This window comes from Larus michahellis, chromosome 5 (genome assembly GCF_964199755.1).
Source record: "Larus michahellis chromosome 5, bLarMic1.1, whole genome shotgun sequence".
In the NCBI taxonomy this organism is placed as follows: domain Eukaryota; kingdom Metazoa; phylum Chordata; class Aves; order Charadriiformes; family Laridae; genus Larus; species Larus michahellis.
Genome location: NC_133900.1, coordinates 10,107,553 through 10,125,841, shown reverse-complemented (window position 1 = coordinate 10,125,841; position 18,289 = coordinate 10,107,553). Strand labels below are relative to the sequence as shown.

General features: G+C 46.1%; 1 protein-coding gene across 2 annotated transcripts in view; it reads left to right on the top strand.

Moving 5' to 3' along the window:
* Nucleotides 1-2,057: 2,057 nt before the first annotated feature.
* FRAS1 (Fraser extracellular matrix complex subunit 1) overlaps nt 2,058-18,289 on the top strand; it is a 166,818-nt gene continuing 150,586 nt past the window's right edge. For both annotated transcript variants that reach the window (XM_074588658.1, XM_074588659.1), the window contains exons 1-2: nt 2,058-2,255; nt 6,432-6,463. In XM_074588658.1, the coding sequence (XP_074444759.1) occupies nt 2,195-2,255; nt 6,432-6,463 (93 nt within the window). In that variant the 5' untranslated portion in view covers nt 2,058-2,194. The remainder of the gene's footprint in view (nt 2,256-6,431; nt 6,464-18,289) is intronic.

The window sequence follows — 18,289 nt, the reverse complement described above, 5'->3', positions numbered from 1 at the left end:
TGTCTATTTCTTTCTATCTTGAGTAGTAGGGAAGGACCTGTCTTGCTTCTGTTAATGCCTTGGTAAGAATCACAATCTCACCGAGCGTGTGAGCAGGTGATAAATTTTTGTTTCAGCTGTTATGTGGAGTGGTGTCAATCAAAAATCCCTTATTTTCCTGGATTATGCTGCCTCTTGGAGCTTTTCTCCTGCGCTGCCTGAAACGCTCGGATGTCGGAGGCTGCATTTCTGCATCTCTTCGGGTGATCCGAAGCAAAGAGCCAGACTGCTCCGCAGCCGTCATTTGACAGGAGCTGTGCAATTTGACAAGGTGGGTTTTATGGCAAGAAAATATTGGCAGCGTTGTCTTCGTTTGCCTTGGTTTTACCGGTAATTAACAGAAAGTGAGGACAGGGGGCAACCAGAGGTGTTCCACCGAGTGGCCGCTTTGTTGAACGTGCACCTGGTCTCTACGTGGCAGGCATCTCTTGGATTTTACACATCTGTTAAGTTAATGAGCCCTGTATGTGCCTGGCTCTTCTTACTAGGAAATACTTGAATTAGACAAAATTATTTGTTTGGTTAGTGTTTGTGTGTGCAGTGGTAGTAATTATGTCTCTGCTCCTATTTTTACAAAAACTACCTCCTGATAATAGTTAATGAGTAATAACTCGGTGAAGCACTGAGAAACCCATCATGCAAATTGCTGTTTGGATCTTGGACTGGTGCCACGCTGTACGCTTCACTTCGCACATTTGTTGCAGGAATTGCGGTACAGTAATTAATGGCATACAATCCTGGGGGGAAAAAAAAATGACCTCCAACTCGGAGTTCAAGATGGTAGTGTTCATTTGAAAGTGAATCAAAATTGAACAGATTGAATTACTATGAGGAATTACTATTAAATTTAGCTGGTATAGTTGCGTTTAATCAGATAGGCTTTGTTTAAATCAGGCGAGAAAAGGCGGCTGCAGAATTCCGGCTTTGTACGACTGACTGACTGCTCTATGATAATTGGGATACCGCTGTGAAGCAGGTACGTTGCAATTAGCTGAAAAAGATTATTTCTTTCATAGACTGGTAAAAGTAGAATCACTTTTCTAGCTCATGTCAGTTTTAGGTTTTTGCACGTAGCAGTTCAATGGCTGTGACTTCGTGACTTGTGGCTGGTTTTCTTTATCCCGTCACTGAAAAAGAACCCGACTCTGATATTGCGGAAGCACATGGAAAAGTCGGCTCTGGTATCTTCTGGTGAGCGTGCAGAGCTGGAGGTGTGAAATTAGGATGTTTTTTACCGACCGTCCGGGAGCTGGCGAGTGCCATGGGCACTGTGTGTGTAGGGAAGAGCCTTGGGAAAGAAAATGTTAGAATGGGAAGTGGCGAGCTTGGGCTTTGGTAGTTTATTTTCTTAGTTTGTGTGCTCTCTCGGTGATTGCTGATGCTCGGGTCTCCCTTGATAGAGGATATCTATAGATAGAGGAAATCTATACAATGGGTGAAGAGCGCAGGAACTGAAATTGAAGGGAGAAATTGAAAGATTCTTTCACTGTGGACCTGTGTGAGGAGAAAACAGTCCTCCTAGTAAACAAACCATGCTCCATTGATATTATTTTTTTTTATAATCCTGCACACACAAGCGAGATCCAAACATAACTACTGAAAAGCTTCAAAACCCCTAGAGAGGATGACTTCTCCGTTCCAGCCCCTCATTTGTGACCGGGATAAATCCCCCTCCCGCAGCTCCCTGGGCTGGGAGACCCTCTTGGGGTTGGAGCCCTGCAGGGTTTTTCCAACGCCGTCGCCTTTTCGCCCCAATCGGGGGACAAACGGGGAAGCTGTCACTGCTGCGGGCGGGACGGGCTGCGGATTTACCGGGGAGGAGGAGGAGGAGGAGGGGGAGCCTTCCCCCGCCAACCCGAGGGGCACGGCCGGGCAGGGCCGCTCGCCTTCGCCCCCCGCCGAGGGAGGAGGAGGAGGAGGAGGAAGCGGGAGGGGGGAGAGCGCTGCCCGAGGCGGGGCCGGGCGGGGCGGAGGGGAGGGGAAGGGCGGGTTACGGCGCATTTCTTGCGGGGGCCGCCGCCGCTTTGTCTGCGGGGTAAAGTTTGGCGAGGAGAGGCGAGGCGCTGCCCCGGCACCTGCCGAAGGGGCGGCGGGGCCACCCCGCCGCCGCCATCCCCTTCCTTCCCTCTCGTCCCCTGCAGCCGGCGGCGGGGCCATGGGCGCTCGGGCGACGCTGTGCCTCCTCAGCGCGGCGCTGGCGGCCGCCGCCGCCTCAGGTGAGTCGTTCTCCGGTCCCGCGGGCGGTGGGTGCCCTGAGCTCTCCCACGCTGAGGAGGGATCCCCCCCCTTCTCCCCGGGGAGGTTTGGGGGCATCTTTCCCTCCCTGCTCCCCGGCCCGGGCGGGGGTCCGCTTCCCGCCCCCCGCCATTTTGGCGGCCTCTCCGCAGGCGGGCCGAAGCCGTGCCCGGTGCCTTCCCGCGTCTCTCCCCCGGCTCATCCCGCTCGGTGGTGGTGGGGTGCCCGCTAAACGGCTGAGGGCTGGCGGGCGGGAAGCGGCGGGGGTGGAGGACCGTATCCCGCTTCGAGCGTACGGGGCCGGGGGGTGCCGCCGGTCGTCGGGCTGGGGCTGCGGGGCTTCCCCCTCGCGCTCGGCGCCCTTTCCTGAGGGCGAGGAGGCGGCCCAGGACAGCGGTAAATTCCCTGCCGAGCCGAAGGAGCGGGGTTACCCAAAAAGGGTTTTGTGGATTTTAGTTGTCCAAACCCACAGAAAGAGCCCGGGTGTGAGCTGGGTCAGTCAGCGGCAGGGCTCGGGGCAGAGCCACCCCCTCAGGGCTGTCGCCGGGGCTCGGGGCAGAGCCACCCCCTCAGGGCTGTCGCCGGGGCTCGGGGCAGAGCCACCCCCTCAGGGCTGTCGCCGGGGCTCGGGGCAGAGCCAGGCTGTCCCCGCACACCCTCCACGGGTGTTGGTGGCGGTGGTGAGGGCTCAGTCGCTTGCCCAGGGGGCTCGGAATGGCTATGGTGTGCACTGGTCATCTGCTGCCCTGGGCGGCTGTGACAGGAGCTGTGGGGAGTCGGTACCAGTCACCCACTGAGCCTTGTTTTGGGAGAAGAGGGCTGACCTGCGCTTGGCGTGTGTGGATGTTGCTCTGAGAGCGCCTCAGCAAGTGCTGAGCGTTGGTTTCTTCTGTCCTTAAAAAAAGCCTTCAGGACAGACTTGTAAAAAGCGCAAGGTTACGATCTTGCGATGCTGGCAGGCAGTAGAGTTACTGATGTTTTAAGTTTGGGAGTGCAGTGTGGCTGCATTTGTGCCCTTAGGTTGTTTTCCCGCTTTTCCTTTGGCCGCGAGACTGCAGGTTGTTGGTTTCCAAAGTGGCGGACTCCCTGAGTGCAGCTCCCACCGCAGTCCCACCGCTGTGATTCCCATTCGTTAAGGGAGTTGTCTTAGTGAGTAACAGTACTTAAAAGTAGCTATGCGTGTGTGAGCTGAGGAGCTGTTAGATAGGAATTTGGGATATTAACTTTTGAGGCAGTGCTCTGAGAGACTTCTACAAAAAAAACCCCACTCCAAGCCAGAAAACTACCCTGCTAACCTCCTGCATCCAAAATGCCCAACAAGAAAATCCGAAGGCAGAAAGTTCGGGGATTTCTTCCCAAGTGTCTTCAGTATGTGAAAGGCAATAGGATCATTTGAGGGGAAACCCTTTCAGGTGAGCTTTGCAAACAGTCGTTAATCACACTGGTGACTTGGAGTTGCATGCAAAGCCCGGGCACTGTAACAAAGAGCGATGTTGCTTAACCTGCGTGTCATGTCGTGGGCTCGCTCACAATTGGGAGTAAAAAGATAGCTAAAAGGTAATTGTAACTAAGGATTTTCAAAGTCCTGTAAAGATGGGTTATATCGTAGTTATCCCCCTTGATAACTTGTGAGGGAGTGAGAAATGTCTTAGGTTTAATGGGGAGGAAGAATCAGACTTTCTGTGTTTGCTTTCCAGTCCCGCATGGGCCGGGGTGAGCCTGTCTCTACAGAGTGCAGTGGGGGGAGCTGAGAGAGAAGTTTTTGAAGGTCTGTCTCATTCCTGCTGTTGCCTGCCTGGGCTGTTTGAGGCCTTGGTCCTTACTCTGTGCTCTGGCCCTGCAGAGGACAAGCTCTTTGGCACATGACTGCTCTTTCACAATGTGTTTGTAGTGCCTGGCACAAAGGGCCCTAGATGTAATTACAGCCTCTTGAAGCAAAAGTAGGAAATAACGATTCATTTTTTTCTTTTTTTTATAGTTTCCCGCTGTCTCTTTGAGGTTTTCAAATCCTCAGTGGGGGCTCTGATACCATATTCCACGTTTCAGTGTATCAAACCATTGCTACGTTGGTACTTTTACGGAATTGTAGGTGTCAGTGAGCAAAAAAGAAAGGGCAGCCAGCACATTTTTTAAGAGTAAAACAGTCCAGTTGTGCTGGTTTTAACTAACTGGTATTAAGTTTGGTTTTTCTTTTTTCTTCCCCACATGCCTTCCAACAGTATGTGACCTTGTATTTTGCACTGAGTTTTGAGGTGCAGCTGGATGATGAACCTTGAAATTATCTATTGCCAGAAGAAGAGTGTGGGGGACAAGAGAGCTATGGGGGGGTAGGAAGATAATTGGTATTTGAAAATCAGTGCAGTAACATGAAGTTGAGGTATGGTGAAGTGTTTCAGTTTGTTGGTTTTTTTTTTCTGTAAACACAAATTGCTATGGAAGTCAAGTAAATAAATGAACAGGTAATTGCTGAGACTCTGAGTCTTAGTTGCATTCGAGTAACTTGGCACCGCCATGAATGTGCAGAGCTTGCCAGTCAGATGTGAAGTGGTTAATCGTAGGGTTCGTGAGGTGGCGGGGGGATACTATGCAGATGTGGGAGTGAAACCCCGTGTTTCAGCATGTTAGTCCTCTTTGGTGCTCAGTCTGTGCATGCGATGGGTAGGGCTTGATTTGTTTACTGTCAATATGAGTAGAAAGGTATCTGTTGAATTTGAGAGAAACACGATTGGGCTCTTGTGGCTCATCTTCTTGGCAAGAGAAAATAATTCCTGATGGTGCATCTGCAGCCTCTAGTATCTGAGCCGAAGACCAGCTCGAAGGAGGAGTTTTTGATTCGAAGCAGTGTTAGCTCCAAGGTTTTCTGTACAAATTAGTCTAATCTGCATTTTATGGAAAACACCACTCTCTGACGAGGAAATTCTTAGTTCCCTGGGTGGTCCCTTGAGGCAGCTTTTCCCGCGTTCTCTTTTCATCTTCGAGTTTCTTGGGTTGTTCTTGATTTCACATTGTTGTCACGTTTTCAGTAGGCAGATATGTGTAGTTGTTTGAGAATGGCTGTTTCCCGGAAAATCAATGAAAGAACCGTCATTCAACTTTTTCATGGTTTTATTTTCTAACCTCTTATTTGATTTATTGAAGTAGAATATATAAAGTATACTTGAATGGGTGTATATCATTTCCTTGAAGGACCTTTCTCTCAGCTGGGAGTGAGGTGGTGAGGGCTGGGAAGGCTGAAGCAGGAGGAGTCCCGGGAGCCTGTCATTAAGTGAAATGTGACCCGTTGCCCATGGAGGAGTGATCTGGGAGCGGGAATTCAAGCCGTCTCTTCTCACCATGATTGCGTTTTTATGCATATATTCACATGCTTATTTGTTTCTCCTGTCAATGGTAAAAGGATTTATAGGAGCACAGAGAAGAGGCTGCTCTTTAATATGTGATTTAAATGCCATGTAACCCTGCCTTTTTAAGGGCCATATTTTGCCCTTGAGTAGCTGCCCTTTATTTCAGTGAGAGCTCGGGCAATTATTTGAAGTTGAAATAAAATTCTGAGCTTCATCTTACGTGTATTTTGTGAGAATTCCCATCTTATGACGGGTAGCCTTTGTGACAGTGGAGGAAGAGAATGAGTGCCATCAAATGGCTGAATTTGTCACCCGTCTGAGAGAGTGTGAGGTGATTGCGGGAATGGGTTATGATACTAGCCCTGTTCAAAAGTGAGTTGTTATCCGTGGTGGTGCGGTCAGGTCCTTCTGAGGTTTGTGTCCGCCCCTGTTCTACTGCCTCGAATTCTCCTGCTTTCTTTAATCGTGTCCTTGACTGCTGTCTGAGAAAGATTCGGCAACTTCCTGCAATTGTGATGCTGCCATGCTTCATCAGTGGTCGGGTGAGGTGCTGCAGAGGCATGTGCTAACCTCATCTTTGAAGATCAGCTGCATTAAAATCCATCTTGGCCAGAGTCCCTGGCAATGCAGTCTGAAGCTTACCCAGAGGGTTGCCCTGCTGCACCAAAACTGCATTTGTTTTGTTGCTGGCAAGCGCGTGGCCAGAGGTGGCAGCTCAGTGCTGCTCGTGCTGTTACGTAGCATGTCTGCTGGAGAGGGTGCTGGTGTTACTCGCTTCTAATCTATTTTAATTTTCTTTTCTTTTTTGTCTCGCAGGTGCCTGTATCTACCAAGGCTTGTTGTTTGAGGTAGGTAAGCTTGAACGTGTTAGGCTCGGCGAGTGTTAGACAAGGTGCTGTTGAATTTGACTCTAGTTCCTGATTTTTGTCACGCCTGCAACTGGGATGGCTGATCTTGCAGCAGGTCACAGAGCTGTGAGCCCTTGGAGAGGTCAGAAATTCTCCCTGGGCCTTTGAACCCAACCATTCTCCTTCTCAGCACAGCTCTGCCTGCTGCTAACTGGGGCTCCGTTGTCCAGTGTGTGAAGAGATGTGAGAAATTTCAAGGTTTTTGGAAGCCGTATAAGTCACAAATGTGCAGTCCTAGGCAGGATAGAGGTTATGTTTTGTAAAATGTTACTGTGATGCCGGGGTATGTTCTGTGTTAATTTCCCTGAATTAATAAGGTATTAATGACAACAATTTAACACCTTTTCCTCTCAGCTGTTTATGGTGAGTACTGTGTACCCTGACTCTTCTTTATAAATCCAATGTATTTTCTTTTGTAGTCTTCCCCTTTGCATGTACATTATCCATGAACAACTTTGTACAAGAATCACGGTTTTTAACGATTTATAAACATTGTTTTGCTCTGTAACGCTTGTCTGCCTTGCTTCAGTACTCTGGGCTAAAAGGAAGTCCTTGAGCAACTTTACGTTTCTGGAGGGCTTCTGTACCTGCCTCCAGTCCCACAGCAGATGTGCTCAGGGATTTGCTACCGTAGGCTGGGAGGCAGCAGCTGTCAGGGAAAGCCTGGGGTTTTATTTCGCTTGCAGCTCTCAAGCAAAGCTGGATGAATGCTCTCCGTGTGTGACATGTGACCGCTGAGTATCTGGGAAATAACTGGTGGCAGCTGGTTCCTTTGGCCTTCCCACGTGGACTCGGGGTCTTGGAAGTTTTTCTGCTCTGAGAAGGGAGTGTGGGGGGAATTGCTGGAGGCGAAAGTTTTTGGTGGGTGGCTTGGGAGGAAGCTGAAGCAGGCTAAATGTGTTTGCTGCTCTTAAGAACGTGCCGTGGAGCATCAGTGTCTTAACAACAGTTGGGAAGTTTGTCTGGATTCCAGCTTCAGTGAACTGTGTGGCAGGTCACTTTCTGCTGAGTGTTACAGCTTGGTACGGGCAGTATCAGAGTGGAAGGGTTAGCAAGTGAGGGGTTTCATCTGTCGCTGATTACTACTGCCATGTCAGTCACAGATTTTTTTTTTTTTTTTGCCTTTTGTGGTTTCTTGGTGGTCCGATGTTTTTTTTTCTGTCCTTTCTTTCATTGCTGCTGTGCGTTTGAAGTGCCAGTGTGGGTCTCAGTAATGTCTTGCCATCACATTTGTACATAAAGTCTATGGGATATTCTAGGTTAGATGCTTCCTGTTTAAAGCACTTGCTCACAGTGTCCTTGGTTTTTGTCTTTATCTCTATATTTAGTAAGATTATTGGGTTTTTATTAATAAATGACTTCTGTAACTGTAGTAGTTTTCATTAGCTGTACAAGAGGGTTGCTCTGCGTTACAGCTTGGAGCAGACGCAAAACTGATGCAGGTATACGGCTGGCATTTAAAAATCAAGTAAAACTTGAACAACGGGAGGTTGCCGTTCTTGGAACAAGGACCTGTCCTGTCTGTTGTTTGTTGTCATGTCTGAAGATGTGCTGCTTTCCTCTCTGAGTGATGTTTGCTGTGGAAACAGGCCTTCGCTTGCTTTGCCACGACTATGTTGATATTTCTTCTATGTCCTATGTACTAATGTAACAACTTTTGATTGCTTTTTGGAACTGAATACAGATCAAAGGACAGGCTCTGTGGCTTCAGCTAGCAATCTCAGAACAGGTACTAAATCCACGTTCCACTCATTTCCACTCAGACGGGCAAAATATCACATGCAGTGCACCAAACTAGTGGTTTAAATGAATATTCTTCTGTAATGCTGCTTCACGGGTTTCTTTGGGTAGCTGTTTTCCCTGAGAAAGCAGGAACTGCACAGGCAACCATGGAAAAGAACCTTCAATAGGACTCGTTTCATTCTCTGGTTTGTGCCACTCCCGACATCAGTACTGGAGTTGGCTTGGTTAAATAAAGCTGTATAAATCAAACACTAGAGGTAGCGTGTGAGTGATTTCAAGGCAGTTAGTACTTGTGGGTTGGTGGCACATAGCTGGGATAGGGCTGCAGAGCTTGTGTTACCTTTGCAGAAGGCCGCTGTCTCGGACAGGTCAGTTGTGAAGTGGAAGATGACAAGACAAGCAATCCTGCCGCTGCCATCGTTTTGGTTCCTGCAGTTTCCCTGGCTTCAGAGTGAACATTGTTTTCAAAAAAATACGAAATCTGAAGACCCATGTGGGAGGCACTTGCTCTGTTTGTTAAACTCAGTGCTTGTAAAGCGTTGATGCAGCTGTCTGACAAATAAAGATGAGGAGCTATTGCCTCGTGGCTTTGCTGGTACAATTGTGTTTATTTGAACTGGGGAGGAGGGGCTTTCTGAATTGGGATTGGGATTCTGGAGGTGCAAGTTGAAATGTCATATCTGTTATACTGTCGTCTTAATGAACGCTTTTTTTTTTCTTCCCTACTTTATCCCAGATCATGAGAAAAGTAAAAGCCTATTCTGCCTGTAATCTGTGTCTGTGTGTTGCTGTTTAATCTCTCTGTTAAGACTGGTGGGAGCTGTATTCACCGGCCTTTTTGCTAGGGCTGGTGAATTTGTGCAGAGCCAGCGCTGCGCTCGAGCTGGTGGCACAAAGCAGTTCTGCTGGCACTTGGGACCTTGGAAAGTTCCACATAAAAGAACATGTTCAGTGAGGAAATCTCAGTGACATGATAAACGTGCAAGCTAAGGATGTCATCTCTGTAGAATCTGTTCCGGAGGAGGAACGTGCCTTCTGGGTGTGTTTGCTTACAAACCATTTACTCATTGAGAAGATGGCTTTTCTGAATGACAAGAAGGCATCGGGCCAAACGCTGCAACCTCATCTGATGGCTGTCACCCACCGTGGCAGCAGCACAGTGTGCCTGTGGCACTAATAGAGCTGTTGACAACCTCCAACAGGAATCCATAGAAACTTCTTTTGTGTTTTAAGCTGTAGTTAGAAACACTGTTTCCTTTCAGTGTCTTCTGTTATTCAGTGTTTTCCTCATTGTTCCATGTGGAAGTAGTTGTAGATGAGCTGTTACTGGATTATTGTAGGAATGCTATTTGCTGCAAGTCGTGCTTTATGGCATTTGGCTGTCTTGCTTGTCCTGCAAACCCAAACTCTGAAGTCACTTGAAAAAGCCACGGAGCTGTTGGAGTGGGGCCAGAGGAGGCCATGGAGATGCTGGGAGGGCTGGAGCCCCTCTGCTGTGAGGACAGGCTGAGAGAGCTGGGGGGGTTCAGCCTGGAGAAGAGAAGGCTCCGGGGAGACCTTCGAGCCCCTTCCCGTCCCTCAAGGGGCTCCAGGAAAGCTGGGGAGGGACTCTGGAGCAGGGAGGGGAGCTATGGGATGAGGGGTGATGGTTTTAAACTAAAAGAAGAAAGATTCAGACTAGACATAAGGAAAATACTTTTTACAGTGATGGTGGTGAGACACTGGCCCAGATTGCCCAGAGAGGTGATAGGTGCCCCATCCCTGGAAACTTTCAAAGTCAGGTTGGATGGGGCTCTGAGCCCTGCTCTAATTGAAGATGTCCCTGCTCATTGCAGGGGGCTTGGACTAGATGGGCTTTGAAGGTCCCTTCCAACCCAAACCATTGTACGGTTACTTGAGAAATGCTTGGTGCATAAATCAAACACGTAAGTGTAGTGAATGCAAGCACTGCAGAGTTGCTTGAATTGGTAATGCCGCAAAAGTTCCGCGTCTTGCTTGATTGACCTAGCTGCTTGTATATCAAGGGGTCAGCTTGTGTTCATGTGTTTCCTCTGAGGAAAAACACATCTCTCTGATTTCCAACTGCGCTGAGGAGGTTTGCATTCCTCCCTCTGTCTTCACCTCTGAGGGAGTTTTCACGCCACGCAACCAGCGCAGCCTCTTCTTTTACTTAGCAAAGAAGAAAATACACATTGCTGGGTTTTTTTCTCAGCTGGAGGGTAGTGTAGGTGGAGATGAGGAAACATTCATGCCACAATGAAAATAAATGTCTGAGAGAGGCATTGATCAAGTGTGTGTCTGCGTCTTTCTGCCAGCCGGCTTGCGCCGAGAAGAGTTTTCAGCCCTGGGAGAAGGAGAGGGGAAGCGCGGGGCTGTGAATTCGGGTGGGAGTTGGTCTAAATGGGAAGTGTGACTTGATAAATGGCCCTTCATGTCTGGTAGACACTGCAATAAGGAAGGACGAGTCCAGCTGAGCAGTCTCCACTAAATTTTTTATTTTGGCTGTGTTAAAACATGGATGTTGTCTGCTGCAACAGCTGCTGGTAATGCACATAAGGATGAATTTCTGGACTGGCAGATTTGTTTTGTAAGTTTCAGGAGACACATATGGGGCTTTTTTAACACTGTAAAGCACCAGAAAAGCGAAGCAGCTTTTCTTGAAAGGAAATATGTTTTTAATCTTCAAGTTTGAATGAAAATTATGAACAGGATAAAAAGCCCTAACTTAATCCATAGTAAATGGTACGTTACTTGTGCTTCTACCAAAATTTTGCTTCCCTTTTGAAACTGCCTGAAAAAAAGATTCAAGTTGATTGAAATGCGTAGTTGACTTGAACATCTTAAAAGAAGAGGCTTTGGGTTTAGCAGTCAGTCAAAAGAGCAATGTGCCTATTCCAGAAAAGAAAAACATAATAATTGTTGTAGTTCTTCAGATAGTTCAGCTTTTCATCTTTTCAGTTCTGTTCTGCAGTCAGTCATGGTAGAGGTCACAAAATAATAATAAAAAATTGACATGTTCACAAGTACCGATTGTATAAATACAACTTCCATCAGCTCCATTATAAATCAGCTCATTAATTTAATGTGCGCATTAACTATAACTTCTTGTAAACACTTGGAAGGTGTTGGAATGATAGGGGTGAACACCAGGAAAAGATGAGGAGGTGAAATGTAGTTGCTTGCTCAGCTTCAGAGATGTTTTGTTTTGTTTTTTTTTTTTACATAATTACGTTTGGTTTATTTGGCTCATTTCAGTGGCAAGTGTCATCAGAGTGGGGAAATCAAGTGCTCGTTTCAAGTTCTGTGTCTGAAGAAAAAAAGTGCTGATGCTAAAAGTTTGAAGCTTGTGTCAATAAAAAAATTTGAAGTACCTGATGTGACTGACTGCATTGAACACGCTCTGGTTCAATAAAAAGTATCCCTTTAAATCTTCTGATTAACTTGATAACATTTTGCAGTTACATATGTACATTTTGTTGCGAGAAGTTTAAAGAAGGCCTGATTTTATGCTTTTTAATTCAGATTTCTGTTTCCATCTACAGTTTGTGCTGAGTCAGAAATGAAAGGGAAAAGATAATAAATAGAAAATACCTTTTTTTTTTCCAAAATTTTACATCTCCTACTTTAGATAGCTGCTATTCTGAATAAATTTAGTGACTACTTAAAATAAATGTTAGCGGGTGCAGAGCGCTTCTGGTTAGGGAATGTTTCAAATTTGCAATGGAAAATGAGCTTCACTTTAGTTTCTTTAGAAGGGTAACAACTTACTATTGAAAAATGAGATCAGAATTGAAGATTTCAGTTGTGTTGTTTGTTGTGTTTTTTTTTTTTTAAATAATGTGATTTAAATGCCACTCCTTAGCCTTGGGGTACATCCTCAGCTCCACCAGGGAACAAAGCTATAAATTTCTGGTTGGTAGCTATAAACTCTAGTTTACAGCAGCATGAATCTGCCTTCTGTATAATGTCGACATGAACATTTTAAAGAACACAACGACATCATCCACTTTGCAGTGGGGGTTCCTCTTGGAGCAGCCTGAGGTCCGTGCTCTGAATTTGCTCCTCTGCTGTCTCCCGCGCTGCCACGAGCAGTAGGGAGGTAACAAGTTTTTTGTGTCGGAGGCTGGGAAGATCGAGGTCGCTTTTTCCTGCTGTTGCAGGGTGGTTGCATTCTTGTAGCTATGGGTTGACTAATATGCTATATATGATGATTTTTATTTATTGGACAGATGCAATGAGGTGCCGTAACCCTCCCAGGACTTGAAAGAGTAGTGATGGAAAGACTGGGAGCATTTGGTGCAGCGGGGGCCTGGTTCTGCAGTGCTGTTGTGCAGTCTTCTAAGCCTGTTTAGAGCAAGCGCATAACACTTAATAATTGTTTTATGCGGTGTGTAGGGCTTACTAGCCAACTTATCCTTGTTCTGTGTGGCTATGAATGGAAGCGCAAGCTGTGATGGAAAATAGACCTCTCAATTTAGATGAATGGTATGCAGTTAAGGTTTATTAATATAATAATGAGATGCTTCTTACGTAGGAAATCCCTTCTGCTTGTGGGTTTCAGAAAGCTGAGATCAACAATAAAGACAAAAGTGTTTTTTGAATAAAGCATGTGCTGCACGTGTGTTCCTTCTTTGTGTTCCTTGAAAATAACGGTATAATGTAGAGCAATGGGGGTAGGCTCTTTATTTCATGGTACCGGGTTAAAGAAACTTAAATGTAAGGTGAAGATTCTCCTGAGGATGGGGACAATTCTTGTCTTTTAATCAGTAAAGGTTTTGGGTTTTTTTTTGTGGACTGAAGCACACATTTGTAATGTATAATAATTATTCTTTTGTATCTTAGTGGTTCTCATACAGAAGGTGTCTAAATGTCATTTTTTTTGGTCTGAGAAAATGAACCCTCATTTCTGTAAGGAAACACAACACTTAGCGTAGCTGAGGGTTGGTATGTTCTGGAATCATCGCATTTATTTTGTTTTGTTGCGACTTCAAACTTGTTCTGAATACTAAATAACACACAGTGAAAACTTGAGAACTTGCGTTAGTTGCCTATGACATAGTACATATAATCAGTACAGTTTGCTTGTCAGTGGTGGTTTAGGTTTTTTTTTGCTTTTATCTCTGCGAAGAAGTCTTATGGAGCCCTAACATCCTTACACAGTTATCGTCTCTGTTAAAAACTTCTGTAATGAGGAAGTACTGAGACTCGGGTGTTAAAATCTCTTAAAAACCCAGAAGGATCTGCTTAAACTGTACTCCTACCCTACTGTAAGGAGCGGGGAATTACATTTTAGTTGGAAAACCATGGCCCCAATCCATAGCGCTTTGACAACTCTCTAAGCTGATGCTTTTCATGGGTTTTCACGTTTCAGGAGCGCTGTGAGGGTATTTGCACATCAGAAAAGAACTGTGGCTTTGCCTCTGGAAGGGTAAATGCTGCTCCTTTTACTTGCTATGTTTGTGTTTCAATGAAGAAAGCGGCAACTGGGACAATTTGCAACTGAACTGCTGTTCGTAAAATGGAAGACAAATTCATACAACACAAACTTCGTTCAAGAGCTGCCTGTACGTTGCTCTGTGATGGATGCAGAAGGAGATGAACACAGGGGCAGGGGCAGGGGCAGAGGGTGGCAGGGCTGGCTCTGTCTCTGGGGCCACGCATGTTTCTCCTGCAGCTTGGGCCCGTGGTTGGTCCTGCTGAAGCAGCATCTTTCAGTTCCCCCGGTGCTTGGGGCTGGGTAGGAGTTTAGGTCCCCATTGTCCTGTGTCTGGGAGCAGCAAGTTGCGTCCACAGGGCACCCTCTTGGTTTCTCCAGGTGCTGCTTTTTGAGAGCAGCCATCTCCCTTTTCATGAACTACATAAGTAGTGGTGAAGCAGACTTTTTTACATCAAGCGCCGTGCCTTAACGTTTAACGTGATGCAACTGAAGCACGAAGCTGGTGTCTTTGCTTACCCTGGGGTGATTTATCTGCCATACTGACCTGCTCTCTCCGCAATGAGCTTCCAATATGCTACATTTATCATCCAGTTCCACCCTCCTCAAGTCTTCTGTGTGTATGTACATGCCTGTCTTTTTTCCTGGTACATTTACTGGTCAGAAAGTGTTCTTTTTTCCTCTGTGTAAATGGGATCTCATGTTGTAGCAGTCCGGGGCCCAGCAGTGAAGTCACGGTCCTCCTCAGTTGTCTCTGTGTGTTTAAGAACAGCGTTTGAATCTGCGGGGTGCTTTTTCTAAACATTCAGGTGCGCGTGGTGTTTGTGGCAAAAAGAGATTTTGAAACAGCTCTTCTTTACTTTAGGTAGCACAAAAGAAACGAACACAAATTAATGAACTAAAAGAGACGATTCTATGGGTTGTGGGGCTTTTTGAGCTTTAATCAGAGACCCTGGGCTGGCCGCAATGACTTTCTGCAGCCTGTGGGGTTCTTTCCTGGAAGGTGTTGAGTGTCTGCTGGCTCTAATATTCTGCTTCAGGGGTCTTTCCTCTCCATCCTCTGTCCTGGCTGGTGAACGACTCGTGCTTTAATCTCCACTGGGTCACGGGAGGTGATCTGGCATCAGTCTTATTTGGAGATCAGGGTCTTTACAAGAGCTGCCCTGTTCCATATTTTCCGTTTCAGTGATCTTCCTGGATGGTAACTGTTCATCCACAAACACTGACTTCAGTAGATGATTAACATTTAATAACACAGTTATAGGAGCTATATGCCAGAGCCTTGGCAGGAGATGGTGGATTCTCGTGGATTTTTGCACCAGGACAACACTTTCACAATTTCCTAGCATTTATAAATTTCACAAGTCATCGTGCCTTTTACCTTTCTGGGTGCATTTGAAGAGCCTTGTTTAGGAAACAACGTCTTGTAATTTGTCATTTACTTTTCCTTTTTAAATTCCCAGCATGAAAAATTCTTTTTTCCTTTGCTAGGTCACTTCCTCATTCCTTCCCTCTCCTCAACCCTATCAAAACCGTGACCAGGTTTCCCATTTGCGTTTTCTCTTTAGAGTAGGGGTTGTGCTGTCTAGTTAATTGGTAAGAGAAATGATGGAAATCGGGTTTGGCCAGTGGAAAAAGCCTATAATGCATTAATAGTTGAGACCCGTGGAGCGTGCAAAGTAATGTAGCTATAGGAAAGATGACAGCTTACATCACGTGGGCACCTGCCTCACATGTAATTTCTCACTGGGCTCAAACTGGCAACAGACCATTGTTGTACTGGCGTGTGTGCCTGACTTGGGCCTTGCTTTGAAAACTTCCCTGTTCTTGCTTTGGGAGCGTCGGTGCCAGCTTTGGAGTTGGAAGCAGTGTCCCACTGTGAAAATGTTGGGAGAAGATAAAATAGCTGTCTCCGTAGTGGGTTATATGATAAAAGCGTAAATGGAAAATGGTACTCGTCAAATCTGTAGATTTATTATATTCTGCTGGTGCTTTTGAAAGCATAAGCCAACGCTGTTCTTTGTGGAGTGGTGAAGTATGTCTGCAGGTGAAGTGAGAAGTGGTTGTGTTCAGCGGGGTTAGCAGGAGTGGGTTTACATGCACATACACGTATATGAGACTGGGCCCCTTTATCTCTCAGGGGCTTTCAGTTGTGCCGGGCAGCGGCGGGTCTGTGTGCCGCAAGCAGAAGAGGCAAGAGGGCATTGGGGTTGGAAGTCATAGCCTGCTTTTCCGGAAGGAATTTCATCGTATCTGTGTGTGTCCAATGTGACTTTAGTTTTGAACTATCAGCCCTTGCTTTTCTTTTCTTCTTTCTTGCGCGAGTCATAAATGACAGCTCACTTGAAAACTGATTTTTCCCTCTCTCCAGCACAATAATTCTAAGCTGTAGAAATCGCCCGGTGGGACGCAGTTTTGGAGACAGTCATCTTACTCTTTTTATGGGCTACTCAAAAATCTGTAATCATATTCCAGGACCATAACGTTAATGTTCGTCAGATGACTTTTAAAGGTCTTAAACTGATCAGGAAAGTCAATATCGTTTTAATTATCCCCAGACAACATTTTACAGAAGTGGTGTTTACACTCTGAATGTACGTGTACATCAGTGGCTTTAGGAGAGAGAAAATGAAGACAGAAGGCTGCAGCAAAAAAGTCAGGAGAATTTGTCGTTCCTTTTTTGTGTTAGAAAAGAAACAGAAAGATCGTGTATTGGAAAGAAATTTGAAAGCGCGCCGTCGTGAAAAGAGCCCACCGAAGGTAATATAAGCTCACTTGCTTGTAACTGGAAGAGGGATATAACCTCCAGCTAGAGGTGTAGAAGCAAGTCTGCTTTGAGTCTCACTTTTCCTCTTAGCACCCACGCACTCTTTCCAGTCCCCTTGAGGCAGCAGGTTCTTTGCATGTGTCTTTCTCCTTGGCATATGGGGTACAGCATTGTTGCGTTAGTGTGACTGCAGCATATGCTGCGACGACACGTAGATTCATCCTCCACCCAGCAGATGGTAGGGAGAAGTTTACCACTCCCTGAACGGAGAAAGGAGGTTTTGTCTGGCAGCTTCAGTGCTTTGAGAACGGATCACTGCAGCAAAATAACTTGAGATGTTTGCTTTCTTTATTGGCTGTGGCTCGCTGGAGCAAGCGATTTGCCCTAATGTGTGTGCCTGAGATGTTCTTTCAACTTCCTAAAAACACACAGATCCTCTCTATGTATCACTCTGTGCAAGCGTGGGCAAGTCCCATTGAAGGCTGTTGTGATCTGGGAATTTGGGCCGTTTGCTTCTCATGTTGGTTTTCTCCTGGAGGGGGCCTGCCAGGTACCGCATCTGAAAAAGACAATGTAAACACCAGTGAGGTTTTCGTGGGGGGGTGGGGTGGGGTTTGCCACCTGGTATCTTCTAGTGGAGAGGTGAACTTGGTTTTGACTGTTTCATTTGATCTAATAGGTAAAACCAGAAACGATACAAAGAGGAAAATAACCGTAACGCCTTTTCTGCGGGAGACAAGGCTGTCTTCTAATGCGATAACAGAAATGGCACGTCGCCTTCTGCTGTCACCTGAGTGCTCGGTGGAGCTGAGCGAGTGTGTTACTGAACTTCTGCGGGAAATTGAAATTCCATCCTAACGTTGCCTGCTGCAGGGCACCTTAGAAAGTAAACATGGAATTTCTCTGCATCTAAAGAGTGCATCTTTTTCTGGCCGCTCTGGGTTCTGCCAGCTTTTGATTTCTACTGTAATGTTAGTTATCAGAGGTTTATATCACAACTGTGAAAGTTTTCTTTGGCGTGACATTGGGCTTTTTGTGCTAGGATTTTTTTGGTAGTTTGAAAAGTAATTGGCCCTGGATACGACTGCCGAGAACTAATAGAACTCTGCTGTACATTTTTGATGACCCCCAAAGAACTTTTGGATTGAATTTGTTAGATGACTGAGGAAAATGGATCCCTTGTTGGGATTGACTGGAAATTGGGTACTTTTCTCTAGTACGGGTATAGGAAAATCCTAGGCTTAATTTTTAGGTAGAAACGTTGAAGCTACCAGTGTGTGTCAGCAAGAAACTGTCTCCCTCTATAGAGAAAAACAAACCTGAACCAAGCTGGTTTTGTGTAGAAATGGAAAAGAAACTGTTAGTATAGACTGAATTTCTTCTGTCCTTCCCATGTAAATGGCTGTCTCGCTGTGGTACAGTATCAGTTGACATGAAAATGGGTCAGGACAAATGAAACAGCCCGGTTTAGATGGAGCTGTATAACACAAAATGATACCGAACATACAAAAGACAGTTTGGATGCGATCTTTTTAACTGAATCTCAAAACACTGGAAAAGTCTATTAAGGTTGAGCTTTGTAGTTGAATAGTCACGTGGGCAGCAAAAAAGGGCTTTTAGTATTGAAAAGCAGGATTTGACGTGCTCTGGTTCAGGGGTCAAAGCAGAACTACTTGGACTTGCAAAGCCTAGAAATGTTTGTCCTTTGTCCTGTTCCTTTAGGTGTGCTTTCAGGGAGGCAGCTGGGAGAAATGGCAAAAGCTATGGAAAAGAGCTGCCGGTAGGTGAATTTGTGGGAGTTCTGTCTGATCCAATGTGCCTT